At 28.4% G+C, this 22,016-nt stretch overlaps 1 protein-coding gene across 1 annotated transcript; it reads right to left on the bottom strand.

Moving 5' to 3' along the window:
• Nucleotides 1-20,344: 20,344 nt before the first annotated feature.
• Nucleotides 20,345-21,646, bottom strand: LOC114711585 (zinc finger protein ZAT9-like). Its single transcript, XM_028896000.1, has one exon. The coding sequence runs from the start codon at nt 21,478-21,480 to the stop codon at nt 20,596-20,598; it is 885 nt and encodes a 294-aa protein (XP_028751833.1). The 5' UTR covers nt 21,481-21,646; the 3' UTR covers nt 20,345-20,595.
• Between the last annotated feature and the right edge of the window lie 370 nt (nt 21,647-22,016).

Here is a 22,016-nt window from a genome sequence, read left to right as displayed (position 1 = left end):
TCATTTTAATTGTCATAAAAAATGAAAATCTAAGGGACAAATCTAGTTTCTATTTTCAAAGTGGTTTTTTATTCTTAAAAACAAAAAAAAAATCGCAAACAAAAGAACTTTGAAAATAGAAAAATTATAAGTAAGGACTCATTGCAATATTAATATTGGTTTTGATAACAAATGATAAATAAATAATAATAATTTTTATGAAAGGATTTTTGTATGTAATTTTTCAATTTTCAAGATTTTTTTTACAATTTTTCCAACAAAAATAAAATTTGTTATGAGAAACAAAAAAAAGTCACAACACCTTTTTATTTGCTAAGGTGCAAGTATTCTAATATTAGAAACAATTTTATTTGAGACATTGTCGGGCACTAAATATAGACACTTCTCTAGCAATAATTCAAATCTTAGTTTGTCATATTATGAGGGGCTTGCCTTTTTATTAGATCAAACTCCGTTAGTAATCGCAACATTTTTTTAATGTTTTGTAGTCTCTTGTTCTCCAAAATTAGAAAACATTGTATCTTCGTTAATGACGATCATGCTAATAAAAGATAAAGTAACTTCGATTGTAAATTATCTTGATTATCAAAGAGCACTTATAGACGTCAAGTGCAAGACTTAGTTGAACTCTTATTACTATGATCAGTTTTTATTGACAAAATCATATCAATCCTAGTTAATTACTATTTATTATTAATAAATATGGTTAAAGTATATATTTAGTTCTTTAATTTTATATAAGATTTTCAATTTGATCCTTAACTTTAAAAGTATAACTTTTCTCCTTTAACCCTAAAATTTTTTTAAAAAGTGATGACATTAAATCTTAAATATTAATAAAATATTCTCAAATACTAACATATTAATTTAATTTTCAAAACATCCATATTATTACAAAAAATCATCATTAAAACCTAATGATTTTAGGGCTAAAGGACAAATGTATACTTTTTAAAGTTAATGAACCAAATTGAAACCTTGTACAAAGTTAAAGACCAAATGTATACTTTAGCCAATAAATATTATAGTTAGGCCAAAAAAAAGTATTATGAATCATCTCGAATTTTATATAAAACACAACAATTAGGCCTCATCATGTAAGTTAGGACAAAACTTTCTCACATATTTTTTTCGTATTTATAAATCACGATAAAATAACTGCTTATAAGTTATTCCAAGCAAATCCTTAGTCCTTCAAAAAAAACATAGGAGAAGAAAAATCCTAAAATGTGTAATTAGATATGTGACATTAATATTAATAAGGTTGAATCTAAAGAAAAAGATTAATCTCACATTTTGAGGGGGAGATATACTAACATTTAGTATAGAATAGTGTCTTGAACAATTATCCAATAGAAGAATAACTGAATAAGCATGTTTAATAGTAAAATAAGAAATGTCACATTAATAATTAATAGATTAAATAATAATAATTTAAGTAATAAATTGATGATAAGGCTTAAATTCTTGTTGTGGGTCATAATAATTCCATTTAGATTTATTGATTATTTGCAGTGGGAATTAGAACTTGGCGAGGGCTCTTTATTTTCCGAAAAAATTAGGTGGGCATGTGCTATCAAGAAAATAGAACTTAGGTGGGCGCACACTAGAGGACCGCTTGTTCAATCTTAAAAATAAATTTAATTTAAAAAACTCTAAAACAAAAAGTATTTATGAAAAGTGATTTTTTTTTTAAATTTCACAAAAGAAGGTATTTTTGTATTTAATTAGTATTTATTAATTTTTATATTTTATGACAATTTTGTATATCGCATAGTTTCATAATAATTTCCTCTTATTTACTGCATTTGATTCTTTTTAGGAATTATTTAAAATAATTTATCAGCTTAATTATAATCTGTATTTTAAAATTCAGGAAAAAAGTGATTTATTAATTACATGCTCCTGTCTGAGTACTCAATAGTCAATATCAAAATATTGAGTAGATCCAAGCGAAGCTAAGTTGGCCATTTTGCTTTGATTGTGGAATTATTGGACACCTCATCACCGTCTCATTTTGTGGTCCCTCCTGTCCCATTATTTTCTCGGATTCTACCCATCCACTCCTTCGATATCATTTATAGGATAAAAAAGAACTCTCTGTCTCTCTCTTCTTCTTTTTTTTTTTTGTCTTTAATACGCTGCTTCTGTTTTACCAAAAGAAAATATATACTCTTTCTCTTATATTTATATCTTACTTTCAAGATGTTTTATTATAATCATGAAAAATATTAACTCTGTCTTAAAAATTGATAATTTTTTAATTTTACTCTTTTTAATATATATATATCTTATTAGTATAAATTCTACATAATAATACATAACAAATAAAATTATATATTTGTATAAAAAAATTTAATGATATGATTTATAAAAAGAAGAAAAAATCTTTCTATTTAAATGGAATGAGAGTTGTAAGTCACATGATAAGATTTAGTATATGTATATATAATTTTATACTTAATATATTTATTATTTTGTAAACTATTATTTTCTTCAAAAATATATAGAAGTAAAAAAAATTGAAAATTTATTATATTTTAATATAAAGTTAATAAAATTTAGGGAAAATTGCAAATAAAGACCCCTCAATATATAAAATAGCAATCAGGGACCCTGAATTTGAAAAATTGCTCACAAGGACCCGGTCCCAATTTGCAATTATGAAATCATGGCCAAATTACCAAAATACCCCTCTTTAATTTTTTTTCAAAAAAGAACACCCTGCCTCGCCATCCGGCGGCCGGAGCTCCGATGCCGGCGGCCGGATTCCGGCGGCCTTCCTTATTTTTTTTTTTTGAAACTGTTTTTTTTTTTAAAATTGGGGGGAAGTGAGGTTGGGGGATTTGATCCCCCAACTTCATGCTTCCCAAAATTAGGAATGACCATTGAGCCAACAAATTTTTGCTAACATTATAATACAAAAAAAATATAAGTTAACTCTACTATTGTTCCAGGTGATAATAAGAATACATTTGAAAATAACAAGTTCTGATTATAAAATAACAAGTCTGGGATTAAAATTTAACAACACATTTTTTTTTATAACAACACGCTCTGTTGCAGTTGATAACAACAATACATTTGAAAATAACAAGTTCTGATTATAAAATAACAAGTCTAGGATTAAAATTTAACAACACGTTTTTTTATAACAACACACTCTGTTTCAGGTGATAACAACAATACATTTGGAAATAACAAGTTCTGATTATAAAATAACAAGTCTGGGATTAAAATTTAACAACACGTTTTTTTTTTATAACAACACACTCTGTTGCAGGTGATAACAACAATACATTTGAAAATAACAAGTTTTGATTATAAAATAACAAGTCTGGGATTAAAATTTAACAACACGTTTTTTTTATAACAACACACTCTTTTTCAGGTGATAACAACAATACATTTGGAAATAACAGGTTCTGATTATAAAATAATAAGTCTGGAATTAAAATTTAAGAGCACCCTTTTTTTTATATAACAACACATTTTATTCAAGTGATAACAACAATACATTTGAAAATAACAAGTTCTGATTATAAATAAGAAATATAAAATTAAAATTTAACAATACATTTTTTTATAACAATTAATCATTTTATACTTTTGAAAAATAAATTATTTATAACTTATAAAAAGTATTTTAAATCTATTTAATTTGCTAAAAAAATAATTTTTATCTCCAATTTATAATCAAAACTTGAAGTGTAATTTATTATAGATTAAAAATACTTTTTTTGTTCAAATTTATAAATAAAATTTAGAGAAAATGACAACACAATTTTTTATTTTTTTTTAAAAAATTTTTAATCTATATATCTACACAACTCATTATAAATCAAACTACTTCTTATAAATTATAAATAGTATAATTTATTGTAGATTAAAAATACTTTTGATTGCTTAAATTTATAAATCAAATTTATCTCTAATTTATAATTAAAAATAATTTTTTTTAATATTAAATTTATTATTAAGTATTTAAATATTATAGTATAATTTATTGTAGATTAAAAATACTTTTTGATGCTTAAATTTATAAATGAAATTATCTCTAATTTATAATTAAAAATACTTTTTTTAAATATTAAAATTTATTATTAAGTATTTAAATATTATAGTATAATTTATTGTAGATTAAAATACTTTTTGATTCTCAAATTATAAATGAAATTTATCTCTAATTTATAATTAAAAATACTATTTTTTTCTTTAAATATAAAAAATATTTTTAATATTTAAAGAATGAAATAATAAATTTATACTATAATATTTTATTTAAAACTTAATAATAAATTTTAATATTTAAAGAATGAAATAATATAAAAATATTATAATGAGTTGTATAGATATATAGATTAAAAATTTTTAAAAAAAAATTAAAAAAGTGTGTTGTCATTTTCCCTAAATTTTTTATATAAATTTGAACAATAAAAATTATTTTTAATCTATAATAAATTACACTTCAAGTTTTGATTATAAATTGGAGATAAAAATTATTTTTAGCAAATTAAATAGATTTAAAATACTTTTTATAAGTTATAAATAATTTATTTTTCAAAAGTATAAAATAATTAATTGTTATAAAAAATGTGTTGTTAAATTTTAATTTTAGATTTCTTATTTTATAATCAGAATTTGTTATTTTCAAATGTATTGTTGTTATCACTTGGAATAAAATGTGTTGTTATATAAAGAAAGGGTGCTCTTAAATTTTAATTCCAGACTTGTTATTTTATAATCAGAACTTGTTATTCCAAATGTATTGTTGTTATCACCTGAAAAAGAGTGTGTTGTTATAAAAAAACGTTGTTGTTAAATTTTTATCCCAGACTTGTTATTTATAATCAGAACTTGTTATTTTCAAATGTATTGTTGTTATCACCTGCAACAGAGTGTGTTGTTATAAAAAAAAACGTGTTGTTAAATTTTAATCCCAGACTTGTTATTTTATAATCAGAACTTGTTATTTTCAAATCTATTCTTGTTATCACCTGGAACAAGAGTAAATGAGTTAACTTTTTTTTTTTTGTATTATGATGTTAGCAAAAATTTGTTGGTTCAATGGTCATTCCTAATTTTGGGAAGCATGAGGTTGGGGGATCAAATCCCCCCAACCTCACTTCCCCCCAATTTTAAAAAAAAACAGTTTCAAAAAAAAAAATAAGGAAGGCCGCCGGAATCCGGCCGCTGGCATCAGAGCTCCGGCGGCCGGCGGCCGAGGTGGCGGAGCTCCGGCGGTCGGATTCCGGCGAGGCAATGGTGTTTTTTTTTGGAAAGAAAAATTAAAGAGGGGTATTTTGGTAATTTGACCATGATTTCATAATTGCAAATTGAGACCGAGTCCTTGTGAGCAATTTCTCAAATTCAGGGTCCCTGATTGCTATTTTATATATTGAGGGGTCTTATTGCAATTTTTCTTAAAATTTAAATTTTTTACTGGTTTCAATGAAACCTACTAAAAATATTATCTGATCTTATTTATAATTCACTTCTAACATATTTTATTAACTTTGTCTTAAAATTTAACAACTCTTTAAATTTTATCTGTATTTAATATACTGGTACATTATAACAATTTACCATGAGCGCAAGGGCTGCACAATAGTAAATAAGAAATAAAATTATCATTCATATAAAAATTTTAATAATATGACCTGTAAATCAAATAAAAAAATTTCTTTCTACCTTATGAATAGCAAATCCGGTCCTAATTATAAAATCTTATTTATAATCTATAAACGAAGTCTTATAATTAGGACCGGAAGTAGTGTATAACCATATACCAAATGAGACAATAAAAAGGCAATTAGGAAACCGCAATGATAATAATCACGTGTCAGTTGCTTATTGTCACACACAATCTAAAATTAAATTAAATTGAAGTGTATGCAAATAAACAAGTTGCAAACTCATCAAGCACTTCCTTTTACATCTTAGGAGCTTGATTGGATCCGCACGTTAATCACGCTGTACGGTCGACAGAAATCATAATAAAATATATCACCCAAAAACATAAATCATAATAAAATATGGATTTGAACGTTGAAACGTGCACACCGACACACATATGTACACATTGTCTTTTCATTAACCAGAAGAGATCTCGCATGGATGCTACTACTCGGTCCTTATTATAAGACTCAATTTGACTTTTTTATTTGGTCCTAATTATAAGACCCAATCCATTTTCTCTTTTATATTTATGCATTTTTTTCCAAGATAATCCTTCTAATAATGATAGTTTTAGCCAATATACTTAATTAGCAAGGATATTTTAGGAATAACAACACTTATTTATTATAAATAACCAACTTAACTTACTTCCTTAATCTCCTCAAATAAGTCAATTGGGTCTTATAATTAGGACCGGAGGAGTAATTAAGATCAAGAGGTTTTATTTTTAAAGGATTAAAATTTTAACTATACTTCTTAAAGACTGCTCCTCTAATTTTATTTTTAAAGCACTTCCAACATTTTCATTAAAAGTTGAAATGAAAAAATCTGAAATCTTGTTAACTTTACTTTAAAATTTAATAATGGGTTCATAGGTGCATCAAGCACCTTGATTTTTTTCATAATGCATTTAATACCGTAGTGTCAACTTTTATTTACTTTCAGCACCCTGATCTTATTTATAGTGCATCCATTCAAAATCCTGAAGATTAGGAGATGAATGCACCTGAAAAATAAGATCTAAATGTTGAATACTACTCTACCTTTTAATAATTCTCTAACTTTATCTTTATTTTATATATATACTTTTCAAGAAAATAACATTCTACAAAATAATGAATTAGAGATAAAATCATATATTTATGAAATAAATTGAATGACATGATTTATATTAAGAAAAAAAATATACCATCTTTACCTAATAAGTAAGACTAGAGTAGTATATAGTTAATTTACTGAAAAATGTCAAGTGACATGGGGCTAGACTGATGTTTAAGCCTCTAGCCCAAAGATAAGCCCAAACGTCGAAGGCCACTGGTTGGGTCGGCCCAACAATTTATAAGGCCATAGTTATTTTATTTAGGGAAAACCATATTAAAGGTACCTATACTTTCTTTCAATTTTTAATTTGGTACCTATGTGTTTTTTTCTCTAATTATTAACATTTAATTTTATCTTTTTAGCAACATTAGCTCTTATAACTTTGTTCTATTGATATCTTTAGTCTCTACGTAAGGATTAATGATGTTAATAGAGGAAAAATAAAGATTTAGTTAAGAACAAAAAACACATAGGTACCAAATTAAAAATTGAAAAAAAGTATAGGCACCTCCAATATGGTTTTTCCTTTCATTTTTGTAAACAAAGTTTAGCAATGACCAAAAAGGTTGGGTTTAGCAAAAGGAGCTAGTCTCTCACAACATGACGAATTAATATTCGAGTCCTTGTCGAAAGTGGTACTCACATTTAGTACCCGATAGTGTCTCGAATAAAATTGCCTTTAATAGGAGGATCCCTATGCTTTAGCAAAAAAAAAAAGTTTAGAAAGGGGATTGAGTTTACTCACATGTCAAGACTCCACTACTAAACATTATAGCACTCGTAACCAATTAATTTAAGAAGACAGGCCTTAGCTTCAAATATGTCTCTTCAAGTGCCGTGAAGGCCATAGTTAATTCATCTGATAGTATGGCAAAATATGTTTTCTTTTTTTCTTTTTTTTACCACCCAAGGCCCTATGAACAAATTTAAATCAGAAAGTATATGGAGATTTTGACATCTACCACCGTGTGAAAACATTGCAGTGAGAAAAATAAAATCTGAAAAAAAAAGAGAAAATAGAATAGAGTATCAATATTCTTATGTATAAAAATTTATCAGATCCTTCTTACTAATAAAATTTTTAATGGGAGACTTTTTTCCAATTTTTTTTTAAAAAAAAATTGAGAAATTTGTCTAATGTTGACACTAATTGTCAATCTTACTTTTAGGTTATTTTATGGATTTTTTTTAGATGAAACAAGGGTATCCCCAAGTCACATTAGACTTGAGACTAATCCCTTTCGGGTTTGGAGTGGTTAAGGAATAGTTCTCCCAACAAATGCGCTTCTCGATATTTGAACTTGTATTCTCCTCTTTACGGAGGTGAGGCCGCTACCAACTTAACCAACGGTTTGTTAGTGTCATTTTATGAATTTTAGGGATAAAAAATGTGTGAATAGACGGTAATACTCCTTTCATTTTTTGTTTGGTATCCTCTTTTGACCCTCCCCCTCTTTGCCCATCTAAACCTTCTTAATTTCTTCCCCACCAAAACAAAAAATCATTAATCACCCCCCAAATTCAATATTACCAGCAGCGATAAATTGAAATCAAGAACTAAGTCGCAACAAGCACAAAGTCAAGCTCACAATACATTCAATTTCACAACCTAGTAACTGAACTAAAACCATTCAACCAATTAAATCAACAAATTACAAAATATCTTGCTTTGGAGATTTTAAAGCAACGATAACAAAGTAACCCCTTTATTTCTTTTTTTTTTTATATCATAAGACACTTCTAACTACCTCACCAAAATTAATGAAACAGTTAAATCATAAATACTCCTCCGATCCTAAATATAAGACCCCTTTCGTAATGTAATTTACACTACGAAAGGGGTTTTATATTTAGAACCGGAGGAGTAGTATTCTTCTGGTCTTAAATATAAGAATTATTTTATAGTGTAAATTACACTATAAAATAAGTTTTAAATTTACAACCGGATGAGTATAACGTGCCATATGGAATTAATGAGAGGTTGTTATGATGCACCTCTAATTACCTCTAGTCCTCATTATAATTATGATGGCATTTATCACTTTTTTTCTTCTTAATATGGACAATTTAAATTCGGAAGGGAAGACCTACACACTCACTCCCACTTGATCATATGAGATATAAATAAAACTCATGACTTTTTTTATGAGAAGAGGCATAGGATGTCAATCGAGCTGTAAGCTAAGCTTTAGGCCACCTCTATCTATTTCACCGGAATCAATAAGAAATAACTAAGTGGTGAATAGTGCGAGACAATACATGTAGGCACTTCCATATAGTTTTAATTAAAAAAAAAATCTGACTTTGTGAAAAATCGGGTTAACTATATAATTTTTGTTGGCAAATAAGTTTAGATACAAAATTAGTGATTCAATGAAAATGATATTTGACTTCATTATTTCATAAAATGTAGGATAATTACCAAATTGCGTGCAACACTAGATACTTTTCAAAGGTACGAAGATATTCCTGAATTTGCACAGAGTAAAAATGACAAAGTCATTAAATTTGCCTAACTGCTGTTACTTTTTGCCATGAGGTCCATTCTAATGTTATAAAATTACTAAAATATTTCTAGCTAAAAAAGGATGAAGATGCAAAAAGACCTTTACTTTGGCTAAAAGGTTATGGGTGTTTTTGTACATTTACCTTTTTTTGTTATTTTAAGTTAACAGTATTTTGGTACTATCATAATATTAGTATAGACCATACTGCAAAAAGTAATGGCTATTAGGTAAATTTATGAATATTTTTGCACATTTACGTAAAATATGGTTGAAAAAACTGTCAGGAGCATTTCTTTAATAGTCTAATGCAGCATAGAATTACATAGAATATAAGGTTAAGGTGCAAGTTTAATGATTTATCCATTAAATATTATGCCGAAGGCATCAGACACTATACAGCTTCCTTTGATGTAAAAGTACATATGAAAATTTTTAAATGGTGTAAAAATGTCAATGCTTTTAAGTAAACTAATGTTGACTATTTAACAAATACGTCAACCAAAAAAATGATACAAAAACTTAAAATTTTTAAAATAGTATGAAAATACACATAAAATTTCTAATGATTGTTATATTTTTGAATTATTTTAAAAATTTTATGTATATTTTTACATTATTTTCTTGAGTTGTATGTTTAAAATTCAATGTTAGTTAACTTAACAGCCATGATATTTTTTTTATCATTTTAAAATTTCATCTACTACCTCCAGTCCTTAATATAAGACCTTGTTTAACTTTTATTTTGATCCTAAATATAAGATTCCAATCTACTTTGTCTCTCATATTTATGTATTTTTTTCCAAGATAATCCTTCTAGCAATAATAGTTTTAGCCAATACACTTGATTAGTAAGGATATTTTAGGAAATACAACACATTTTATTACAAATAACTAACTTAGCTTTTTTCTTTAATCTCCTCAAATTAGTCAACTAACTCTTATAAATAGGACCAGAAGTAGTATAAATCTAAGAAAAATTTGTGGTGTTAGATACCCCTTGACAAAATATTTTATGAATAGACATTTACTTGATTATATAATCCTGTCGCATGCACGACCATTTCCCTTTTGCTATGTTAGTTTGTTGAAAACGGAACGTAAGACAATGGAAATGGCTAATTGAATCATGGCATCCAAGATAAGTTTCAAATAATTTCATCATCCCCTGTATGAGAGCGATTTTTGATAACCTGAAGTGAATATCAAAATACCAAAATTACCCCCAATTTTCGTGGAAAACCACAAATTAGGTACTAAGTGGAGTTTAGGTTAGGAAAAATGACAATTTAGTGCCAAAAAATAACTTAATGACTGTTAGGATATTGGCAAATTTTCCTAAAAGATTATTTGCAAAAATTGATTTAAACAACTTGAAATTTAGAAATCTTTTTATTGTAAACAAGACATTTAATTTTCAAATGTAAATAAATTACAATTAGATTTCTGTTTGCAAACGTTTGAATTGATATTAATATCTTATTTTTTGGATTTCTTTTTAGCTAACCATCATTGATTCAATGTTTCGAGACTTAAATGTCATTACCCTTTTAGGTTACAATACGAGTTTTATGTTCTAGGAATTCACTCTTACTTATATACAACCTATGATAACATCTTTATATTGACAATGTGATTCAAACTTATATAAGTAACAATCTCATCAATCGAATCCATTTCTGTTCGTGTTATGCTTGCTAAATACTCTTCCGGTCCTTAATATAAGACCCATTTAACTAATTTGATTAGATTAAGGAAGTTAGGTAAGTTAGTTAATTATAAGAAATATGATGCATTTTTCCTAAAATACCATAATCATCTTTCTTAATACCCTATCTCCCTTTTCTATTTGATTATGGTTGAGGGAATATCCACAGGGGTAATTTAGAGAAAACTGATAAATATGAGAAATGGGTCTTATATTTAGGACCAAAATCAACTCAATAATTGAGTCCTATATTAAGGACCGGAGGAGTATTAATTTTTGATAAAATTATATATTTATGGAATATATTGAATGACGTGATTTATATTAAGGAAAAAAAAACCATCTTCACCTAATAGGGAAGACTAGCGCAGTATATAGTTAACCTACTAAAAAGATATTAAGTAACATAGGGCTAGACTGAAGTTTAAACCCAGCGAATAGCCCAAAGTTGAAGGCCGCTATAGGTCGGCCCAACAATTTATAAGGCCATAGTTATTTCACTTTTTGTGAACAAAGTTTAGAAAAAGGATTGGGTTTACCCACGTTTCAAGAGTAAGAAAACTAACCCTTTACTAAATATTACCTCCGATCCTAATTATAAGAGTTAGTTAGCTAATTTAAAGAGATTAAAAAAATAAGTTAAGTTATTTATTTGTAAAAAAAAATGTATTGTTTTTCCTAAAATATCCTTGCTAATCAAGTATATTAGCTATAACTAATATTATTAAAAGGACTATTTTGAAAAAAAAATACATAAATATGATAAAAAAATTGGATTAAGATCTTATATTTAAGATCAAAATAAAAATTAAATAAGATCTTATATTAAAAATCAGAAGTAGTATTATAGTACTCATAGCCAATTAATTTAAAAAAACGGGCCTTAGTTTCAAATACGTCTCTTCAAGTGCCGTGAAGCCCATGGTTAATTCATCTGGTGGTATGGCAAAATATGTTTTTTTTTTTTTTATCACCCAAGGCCCTATGAACAAATTTAAATCAGAAAAGTACATGGAGATTTTGACCTCGGCCACTGTGTGAAAACATTGCGCTGAGAAAAATAAAATCTGAAAAAAGAAGAGAAAATGGAGTAGAGTATCAATATTCTTACGCATAAAAATTTATCAGATCCTTCTTACTGATAAAATTTTTAATGGGAGACTTTTTTCTAATTTTTTTAAAAGAATTTGACGAATTTGTCTAATGTTGAAACTAATTTTCAATCTCACTTTTAGGTCATTTTATGGATCTTAGGCATAAAAAAATGTATGAATAGATGATAAGACTCGGAATCACTTTCGGTACTCATCACTTTGATAAACACCTTAAACTCATCAGATCTGAACTGTCCATATCTGATTTAGATGGTGTAGATTTAATTTTTTTTATTTTTATTTATTTAAAACAATTATTTTAATAGTTATAGCATCCAAAATAGAAATAATCTCTTAACTATCATTTTTTAAAAAAATAGTTTTTTTATTTAAAAATAATTAATTAAATATTTTAAATTTGGATCATTCAAATCAAATATAAATAGTCCAGATCTGATGAGTTTAAAGTATTTATTAGGGGTGTTCATGGGCAGGACTGGGTAGGACATGCCCCCTGCCCAATGCCCAGCCCGAAAGATGAGTGGGCTGCAAAATGCAGCCCGCTGCCTTGCCCTGCCAATAGAAACCATAACCCTTTTCGGGCTGGGCAATAACGAGCTGGGCAGGACGGGCTTCCAAGCCCAAATAGTGATACCTTGGTAAAAAAAAATTTTAGTTAAAGTAAGGGTATCTTATAACAACTATAAAGAAATAAATACTTGAATACACAATAAATTCAACAAATCAATAACTTTCATTTGTCTTAAATTGATATATCTTTTAATTCAACACTAAAGTGAGTTTGCTTTTGCATCTTTGCAAGACAACCAATAATAAAAACAAACTAAAAGAAACTAAACCAGATTAGAAAAACATTAAAAAGATACTAAGAAGGAAGAATTATGCATACCACTAAATGTATTTAGGGCAAATGGATGAGGGGAGAATAATATATATTATATATTATTATAAGTATTTCTGGCAAAAAAAAAGAATTATAAATATATATATCACGGGCAGGGCCAAACGGGCAGGGCAGCATACTGTGCCCGTGACCCAGCCCTGCCCATAATATACCCAGCCTAAAAATGCCCATATTTCTTTGGGCTGTTTTTTTCCGGGCTGGGTAGGACCATTTTTTCACGGGCTCGGGCGGGCATATTGGGCTAGCAGGCTTGATAAACACCCCTAATGATTAGTACTGAAACTGGTTTCGTAATACTCTTTTCAATATTTGTTTGGTATCCTCTTTTGACCCTCCCTCTTCTTTGCCCATCTAAACCTTCTTAATTTCTTCCCCACCAAAACAAAAAAAATCATTAATCATCCCTCCATTCAATTTCATCGGCAGCTATAAATTGAAATCGAGAACTGAGTCGCAAGGAGCATAAAGTCAAGCTCACAACACATTCAATTTCACAACCTAATAACTAAACTAAAGCCATTCAACCTATTAAATGAACAAATTACAAATATCTTGCTTCGGATATCTTAAAGCAACGATAACAAAGTAACCCCTTTAATTTTTATTACAAGACACTTCTGACTACCTCGCCAAAATTAATGAGATAGTTAAATCATAAATAGTACTTATCTGTTCTTAAATATAAAACATATTTTACAATGATAAATTATACTAAAAAATATGTCGTGCATTTCTGATCAAAGTAATATAACGTGCTATGTGGAATTAATGAGAGGTCGCTAGGAGGTACCTCTAACTGCCTCTAGTCCTCATTATAATTATAATGGCATCTCTCACTTTTTTTTTTTAATATGGACAATTTAAATTCGGAAGGGGAGACCTACACACACTCCTACTTGATCATATGAGATATTAAAGCCATTACTTTTTTAATGAGAGGAGGCATAAGATGCCAATCGAGCTGTAAGCTAAGCTTTAGGCTAACTCTAACTATTTCACCGGAATCCATAATAAATAACTAAGTGGTGAATAGTTTTTTTTTTTAACCAAATAAGTGGTGAATAGTATGGGAAAATACATATATATAGAGGCACTGCCATATAGTTTTAATTAAAAAAATCTCACTTTATGAAAATTAGGTTAACTATATATAATTTTTGTTGGCAAATAAGTTTAGATACAAAATTAGTAATTCAATGAAAATGATACTTGACTTCATTATTTGATAAAATATAGGATAATTACCAAATTGCGTGCAACACCAGATACTTTTCAAAGGTACGAAGATATTCATGAATTTGCAGAGTCAGAGTAAAAATGACATAGTCATTAAATTTGCCTAACTGCTGTTACTTTTTGCCATGAGGCCCATTCTAATGTTATAAAAGTACTAAAATACTCCTAGCTAAAAAAAGGTGAAGATGCAAAAAGACTTTTACTTTGGCTAAAAAGTTATGAGTATTTTTGTATATTTACCCTTTTTTGTTATTTTAAGTTAACAGTATTTTGGTACTATCATAGTATTAGTATAGACCATACTGCAAAAAGTAATGGCTATTAGGTAATTTATGAATATTTTTGCACATTTACTTAAAATATGGTTGAAAAAAACTGTCAGGAGCATTTCTTTAATAGTCTAATGCAGCATAGAATTATATAGATTATAAGATTAAGGTGCAAATTTAATGATTTATCCATTAAATATTATGCCAAAAACATCAGACACTATAAACTTTCTTTTGATGTAAAAGTACATATGAAAATTTCAAAACGGTGTAAAAATATCAATGCTTTTAAGTCAACTAATTTGTCTATTTAACAAATATGTCAACCAAAAAAAATACAAAAACATAAAATTTTTAAAATAGTATTAAAATACACATAAAATTTCTAATGATTGTGATATTTTTGAATTATTTTGAAAATTTTATGTATATTTTTATATTATTTTCTTGAGTTGTATGTTTGTTTAAAATTCAATGTTAGTTAACTTAAAAGCCATGATATTTTTTTTATCATTTTAAAACTTCATATATAAACCTAAGAAAAATTTGTGGTGTTAGATACCCCTTGACAAAATATTTTATGAATAGACATTTACTTAATTATATAATCCTGTCGCATGCACGACCATTTCCCTAATGCTATGTTAGTTTGTTGAAAACGGAACGTAAGACAACGGAAATGGCTAATTGGATCGTGGCATCCAAGATAAGTTTCAAATAATTTCATCATCCCTTGTATGAGAGCGATTTTTGATAACCTGAATTGAATATCAAAATACCAAAATTACCCCCAATTTTCATGAAAAACCACAAATTAGGTACTAAGTGGAGTTTAGGTTAGGAAAAATGACATTTAGGGCCAAAAAATAACTTAATGACTGTTAGGATATTGACAAATTTTGCTAAAAGATGATTTGCCAAAAACTTGGAATTTAATAATCTTTTTATTGTAAACAAGAAATTTAAACTTCAAATGTAACCAAATTACAATTAGATTTCTGTTTGCAAATGTTTGAATTGATATTAATAACTTATTTTTTGGATTTTTTTTTAGCCAACCATCATTGATTCAGTCTTTTGAGACTAAATGTCATTACCTTTTTAGGTGACAATACGAGTTTTATGTTCTAAGAATTCACTTTTACTTATATACAACTTATGATCACATCTTTATACTAACGGTGTGATTCAAACTTATATTAGTACAAGTAACAATCTCATCAATCGAATCCATTTCTGTTCGTGTTATGCTTGCAAGATATTAATTTTTGATAATTTTTGCTAAACTTAAGTTGTTTTATGAAACTTTTGTGTTTGGATAATTTTTGTTAAACTTAAATTGTTTTACGAAATTTTGTGGACATCATAGTAACAAAAGTCCAAAAGGAGGTACCTACTTTGGAGTCGAGGGAACAAATGATGATACAAGTCACTTAAATGGGTTGACACTTGAAGAAGAAGATTCTTATTTGATCTAAAATACACGTTTAGTGCCCTATAGTGTTTGAAATAGATAGATTGTTTCCAATAAAAAAGATACAATGTGCTTAGGAAAAAATTGAATTAGAAATTTCACAATTGAATTATATTGATAGTGTGATTCAAACTTATATTAGTACAAGTTATAATCTTATTAATTGATCCATTTCTGTTTGCGTTATACTTGCAAAATATTATTTTTTGATAATTTTTGCTAAACTTAGGTTGTTTTATGAAACTTTGTGTTTTGATAACTTTTGTTAAACTTTAGTTGTTTTACGAAATTTTGTGGACATTATAGTGTCAAAAGTCCGAAGGGAGGTATCTATTTTGGAGTCCAGGAAACAAATGATGAAGCAAGTCACTTAAATGGATTGGCACTGGAAGAAGAAGATTCTCATTTGATCTAAAATACACGTTTAGTACCCTGTAGTGTTTGAAATACTACCTTCGGTCCTAATTATAAGTGCTAATTAACTAATTTGAGGAGATCAAAAAAAAGTTAAATTAGTTATTTGTAATAAATAGATGTTGTCTTTCCTAAAATATCTTTACTAATCAAATTTATTGGCTAAAACTACCATTATTAGAGGGACTACCTTGAAAAAAATACACAAATAAAAAAGACAAAATAGACTGGAGTCTTATAATTAAAATCAAAATAAAAGTCAAATAAGATCAAATTAAGAACCAGAGGTAGTAGATTGCTTCTAGTAAAAAAGGTACAATGTACCTAGGAAAAAAGTTGAATTAGAAACTTCACAAATAGGTTAAGCCAAAACAAGTCATGGATTGAAGTGATAATAAAAGGTGGTGTAATGAGTGGCAATTAGTATCAGGAAGAATATATATTTACAAGAGAGAATGGCGAACACAAGTCACCAAAAAATGCGCCTATCTCTATGGTCGCCATCGCCCCTCATCTTTCCATCCATCTATCTGAATATTTTAATTAATTCAATCCTATTACTTACCTATTTAATTTTAATCTTACACCCTAATTTGCTGGCCAAAAAAAAAAAAAGCTGACACCCCAATTCGCTCCTAAATCATATTTAATCATACTAAGTCCTAATAACAAAAGAGTAAAAAATTAATATACAAGTTATTGTAATTTTACCTCGTTTTTAATTAAATTTTGGTGGTTTTTTTTTTAATTGGATCTGTATAGTTTCCTCTATTATAGGTAATGATGGTGTACTTATAATTTATTAATTTGTGAGTTAAACAGTGCTGATAACTGATAAAATAAATAATAATATGGTTCTTACTCGAGTCTCAACCTACATTTGAACTAATTTTGTCACATGGATCCAAATAAAATCAAAATCAGTTAGATTGCAAATCATATATATAGTGTACAGTTATGATGAGCATAATAATTTTGTTGATAATAAATAAATTTTATTCAATCATTTTATTTTTTAAAAATTCTATTTTTATTTTTTGGACAATTTACATGCAGCTTAGTCAATATCCACCCTAGTCAGAATTAATATATTATACACATAAGGACTATTTAGATCAAATTACTTATATTCATCAGGTCCATTTTTTCTTCAAATTTTATCGTATGGATTTCTTTTAATAATAGAGACTAATACTTATAATTGAAGAAACGACAAAACTTAGGTTAAATTAGTTATATTTATAATGTCCGTTTTTCCAATTAAATCTCAGCAAATGGATTTATTTTAATAATAAAATTCACGTGGGTATAATTTAAAAATTCCGTTAGAATATCATTGATAATAAAAATCACATATGGGAAGATTGATTGGAAAAATGGACCCATAAGTAATTTGATCTAAGTCTTGCTCTTAAAAAAATATTAAGGACCTAATAAAAAGAAGTTACAAAAAGTTACAAAAACCAAATTAAAATTTAGGTGAAACTCCTAACAAATTAATGTTCCCCAGCAAAACGAGGTCGTTACAATTTGTGTTTTGATAATTTCTCCGCATTAACGCAACCAGAAGGCCTGGACAGTAAGGAACAAAGGACAAAGAATCATCCTTTTTTGAAGCAGAAAAAAGGATACGTATATAGAATAACTGAATATTTATTGATTATGAAACAGATAACATTTATTTTTGGAAGAATCCCAATTAAATCCAGCCGAAATACTTAAATTTAAATTTAGGCCTGCACTTTTAGCAAATTTCTAATTAGACAAATTCCTAACAACAACAACAACAACATAATAATAATAATAATAATAATAATAATAATAATTTTCATATATAATTTATGCCTGTCTTCCTAAAATTAACCGAGCTCATTCGCGAAAACGGACTTCGAGGATTAGGCTACTCATGCCCTCCCCTTGGCTTCTGTTTTCTGTTGTTGTTATTGTTTTTTTATTTAATTTTTTTTCAGTTTATCCTGAAAAAATAAATAACAAAAAAGCTGAAAATTACTAAATATCAAATAAAAAATTCAACGAAAATTTATTTTCATTTACAAATTTAGTACTCCTCTGATATTTAATATAAGACTCAATTTTTGAGTTAGTTTGGTCCTAAATATAAGATTCATTTATCATATTTAATCAATTTTTTCTAAATTACCCCTATGGATACTCTCTCAATCATAATCAAATAGAATAGGGAAATGGGATATTAAAAAAGATGATTATAGTGTTTTAGGAAAAATGTGTCACTTTTCTTATAATTAACTAACTTACCTAACTTCCTTAATCTAATTAAATTAGTTAAATGGATCTTATATTAAGGATCGGAGGAGTATTAACAACACCAAGTAAAGTGTTGTTAAGAAACTTGATTTGAAATTTAGTAATTTTCAGTTTTTTTTGTCATTTTTTTTATCTTTTGCTTCTAATTTTTTTAAAATTTAAAATTTCTCTTTTTGCCCAGAAAAAATTAATATTTCAGTCTTTAACACTATATATAGTAGAGTATATGGAAAACACTAATTAAACAGACATATTTATCAAACAAAACAAGGATTAAAATGGGAATTTCACTGCAACCTTTTCCTTTCCATATGTTATGTTTGGGAGCTGGGTTCACGTTATTCTCGCTGACTGAAAAGGTTTTTTTTTTTTTTTAAATATAAAACACTGAGGATCAACTCGTAAAGATTCTCTAATCAGTTCCAGGATTGAGGTAGAATTCTTTTGAAGCAACCCATCACATGCACGAAACATATATGAGGCATAATCGCAACCACAATCACTAAAATACCCTTACCATATTCCTCTTTTAACTTTTAAATGCATTATTATTATTATTAACTTATTTTAATTCTAACGCAATTATATCATATTTAGTATTATTCCATCAAATTTTAAAATTATCAGTTCTGACTTCTGACTCTTACCTTAATTAACTATCGTGAGTTACTTTTAAATTTTTTGCAGGACTAGTAGCTAGGAGTAGTATTCAGAACAATAATAAAAACTTTTGTTTGATTATATTCCTTTTTTATGGAGTAATTTTTAAAACATGTCTTGAAAACCAAAAAAAAAAAAATCTTTGAATCATTATTTTGAGAAACATATTTAAAATGGTTGGGTGAATAAAAGAATATTTTTGTTTTATTAGCATGATTGTCATTAATGCAAGTACAATGTTTTTCTCGTTCTTTTCTAATTTTGGATTAAAAAAAAAGTAATAGAACATGAACAAACTTCTTTCTTTAATTTTTCAAAATAAATTTTAAATTCTTTATTTTTCAAAACATATAATTGAAGATACATTTTCAAAAATTTTTTGTTTCTTCAAAACCAAAAATTATTTCTTTATATGATTACCAAACTGAATTAGATTTGAACATTATTGGGTACAATGAGAGTGGCTTTTCTAAACGAGTTTGAAATTTGAGAAACTAAAACTAAAATGAGAGTAAATTTGAAAGACTAAAAATTATATAGAGCCTATTTAAAATTATAAATTACTGTAGTAGTATTTCAAAGAATTAAAAAGATTCATCAAATTTTAAGCAGGTACAATTTTTTTTTAAAATGTAATTAATACCCTTGGCTTATCATCATAGCCGAAAATGAAAATTGATGTTAGTTAGTTAGACACAATGGTTTTGCTAATCTTTAAAGTATTAGGTTGGCATAATACTTTATCACATAACCGACAAGTGCATCACAAATCTGACTGATTCTTCGTTCACAATACGTCCCTCACCCTCACCCCACTTGCTTCGTTCTTTTCAACAGATTTATCCTTTCACAATACAAACCACTAATCTCTCATCCCCAAAATCCATGGAATTTTCCTCCTTCAGTACCATCTCTGAAAACTTCGATAAAAGCAAAAACAATCATGAAGACGCCCCCAAAAAAATATTAAAAAAATAAAAAGATATTATGGTTCACCGTTATATCTCGAAAAAATGCCAACAAATTACTGGGTTTGCTGTGGGGGGAACAATGGAGGAAAAGAAAAGAAATCTCAGGTGTGTTAGCTACAAATTCAACATCTAGGTCTATAAAACGGTATAAACATAGCAGACAGCTATGATTGTTGTTGTTCCACCTAAAGCTTTTGGATCTAACCAAGAAATAAGGGGGAAAAAACTAAAAAGGAATTTGCTTTACTGAATTGCGTGAAGAACGATCCGAGAATTATGCATCAGAAACCACGCTGAGTTCATCTTCTGCTGCTGCTGGAGCTGGGGCTGGTAAGTTGAGATCTATGAAGCTTTCTTTGATTAATCTTGCAGAATCGTTCAAGGTTGATGATGGAGATTGAAGGAGATGAGATCTCTTGTGGCCACCAAGTGCTTGTCCAGACCCAAACACCTTATAACAAAATGGGCATTGGAAGATCGAATCGTTGTTGTTGTTGATAGCGTCTTGTTCATCACGAAAACAAACGTTCCTGTGACTCTCCAATGCTCGGAACGATCGAAACGTCTTTCTGCATTTCTCACACTGATGCTTCCCGCGAACTCCTTTCTTCACCTTGATCTCCTCGAATCGCTTCGATTTCTCGTCTCCTTCTCGATCTTCTTCTTCTTTCTTTACGGCGTTTCTCTTCCATTTGTCTCTCGACAGCATAATGAGACACATAGCGACATCTTCTTCGGTGCTAGTTTCAGAAACAGAGCTCGCCGGTTCGGGTTCAGCGGGCGACTCGGAGAGACTTGGTTTAGGCTTCTTGGGTGATGGTAATCTCTGGGTTCTGGTTCGCTTGGATCGAAGGCGAGTTGGGTTCTTTGACTCGGTCTCGCTCTCTCGGTCCTGAACAATAACAGAGGCAGTAGTATCAACAAGGGAGAACCCAGGATCTGCAAGCCTGAAGCTTTTCTTGGGATTTTCTCTGAGGCCATAAATCAGAGCCTTGTCGTCGGAATCTTGTGAGGAGGAAGACGAGAATGAAGGTGAAGGCGGTGGTTGAGGCCTGGGCGGAAGAGGGAGGGTGGCGAAATGGGCCTTCATGTGGCCGCCGAGTGATCTGCCATGAGCGAAAGTTCTGGAACAGAGCTTGCATTTGTGCTTCTCCGCCATTAACACAGAGAGAGAGAGAGAGAGAGAGGTGGAAGGAAGCTTGAAAGCTTTTGGTCTTTGAGTCACACCAACTTGGTTGTGGAGATTTGAGAAGTTAAAAGGAGTAGGTGACAAGCATTCCTCCACCAAAAGACACCCAGCAAAGAACACAGCCCCGTAATTATAAATGATTTTTCTGATTTCTGATTATTCTTAAAATTGCACATTCTTGTTTATGAGCCTAGCTAGACTGGATTGACTAATACGAGACTTGACAATTTCTCAAGTCTAACCAGTGTGGAGCCAGGATTTAATTATAAAGAAGGCTGAAATTGCAATATATATATATATATAGCAAAGCAGGAGTTTAATTGTCAACTAGATTGAAAAATTTTCATGTAAATGAGAGATCGCTGGTCGGACGAAGCTTCTAACATTGAGCATTGATGTATGTCCTTTTAATTCTCAAAAAAGAAAAAAAAAATTGCAGTCCCTCAAAAAAATAATACTTCGTTCGGTTTTAAACATGAGAATTAGAAAGTTTAATTTAGTTTTAA

This window comes from Neltuma alba, unplaced genomic scaffold (assembly GCF_004799145.2).
Source record: "Neltuma alba isolate B1F8T4 unplaced genomic scaffold, ASM479914v2 tig00011299_pilon, whole genome shotgun sequence".
NCBI classification, from domain to species: Eukaryota; Viridiplantae; Streptophyta; class Magnoliopsida; order Fabales; family Fabaceae; genus Neltuma; species Neltuma alba.
The sequence above is the reverse complement of the archived record's forward strand: the minus strand, read 5'-3'. Positions and strand labels throughout refer to the sequence as shown.

What these genes read in the sequence shown, in the direction of transcription:
- LOC114711585 (XM_028896000.1), bottom strand. Translation starts at nt 21,480, where the DNA reads ATGGCGGAGAAGCACAAATGCAAGCTCTGTTCCAGAACTTTCGCTCAT.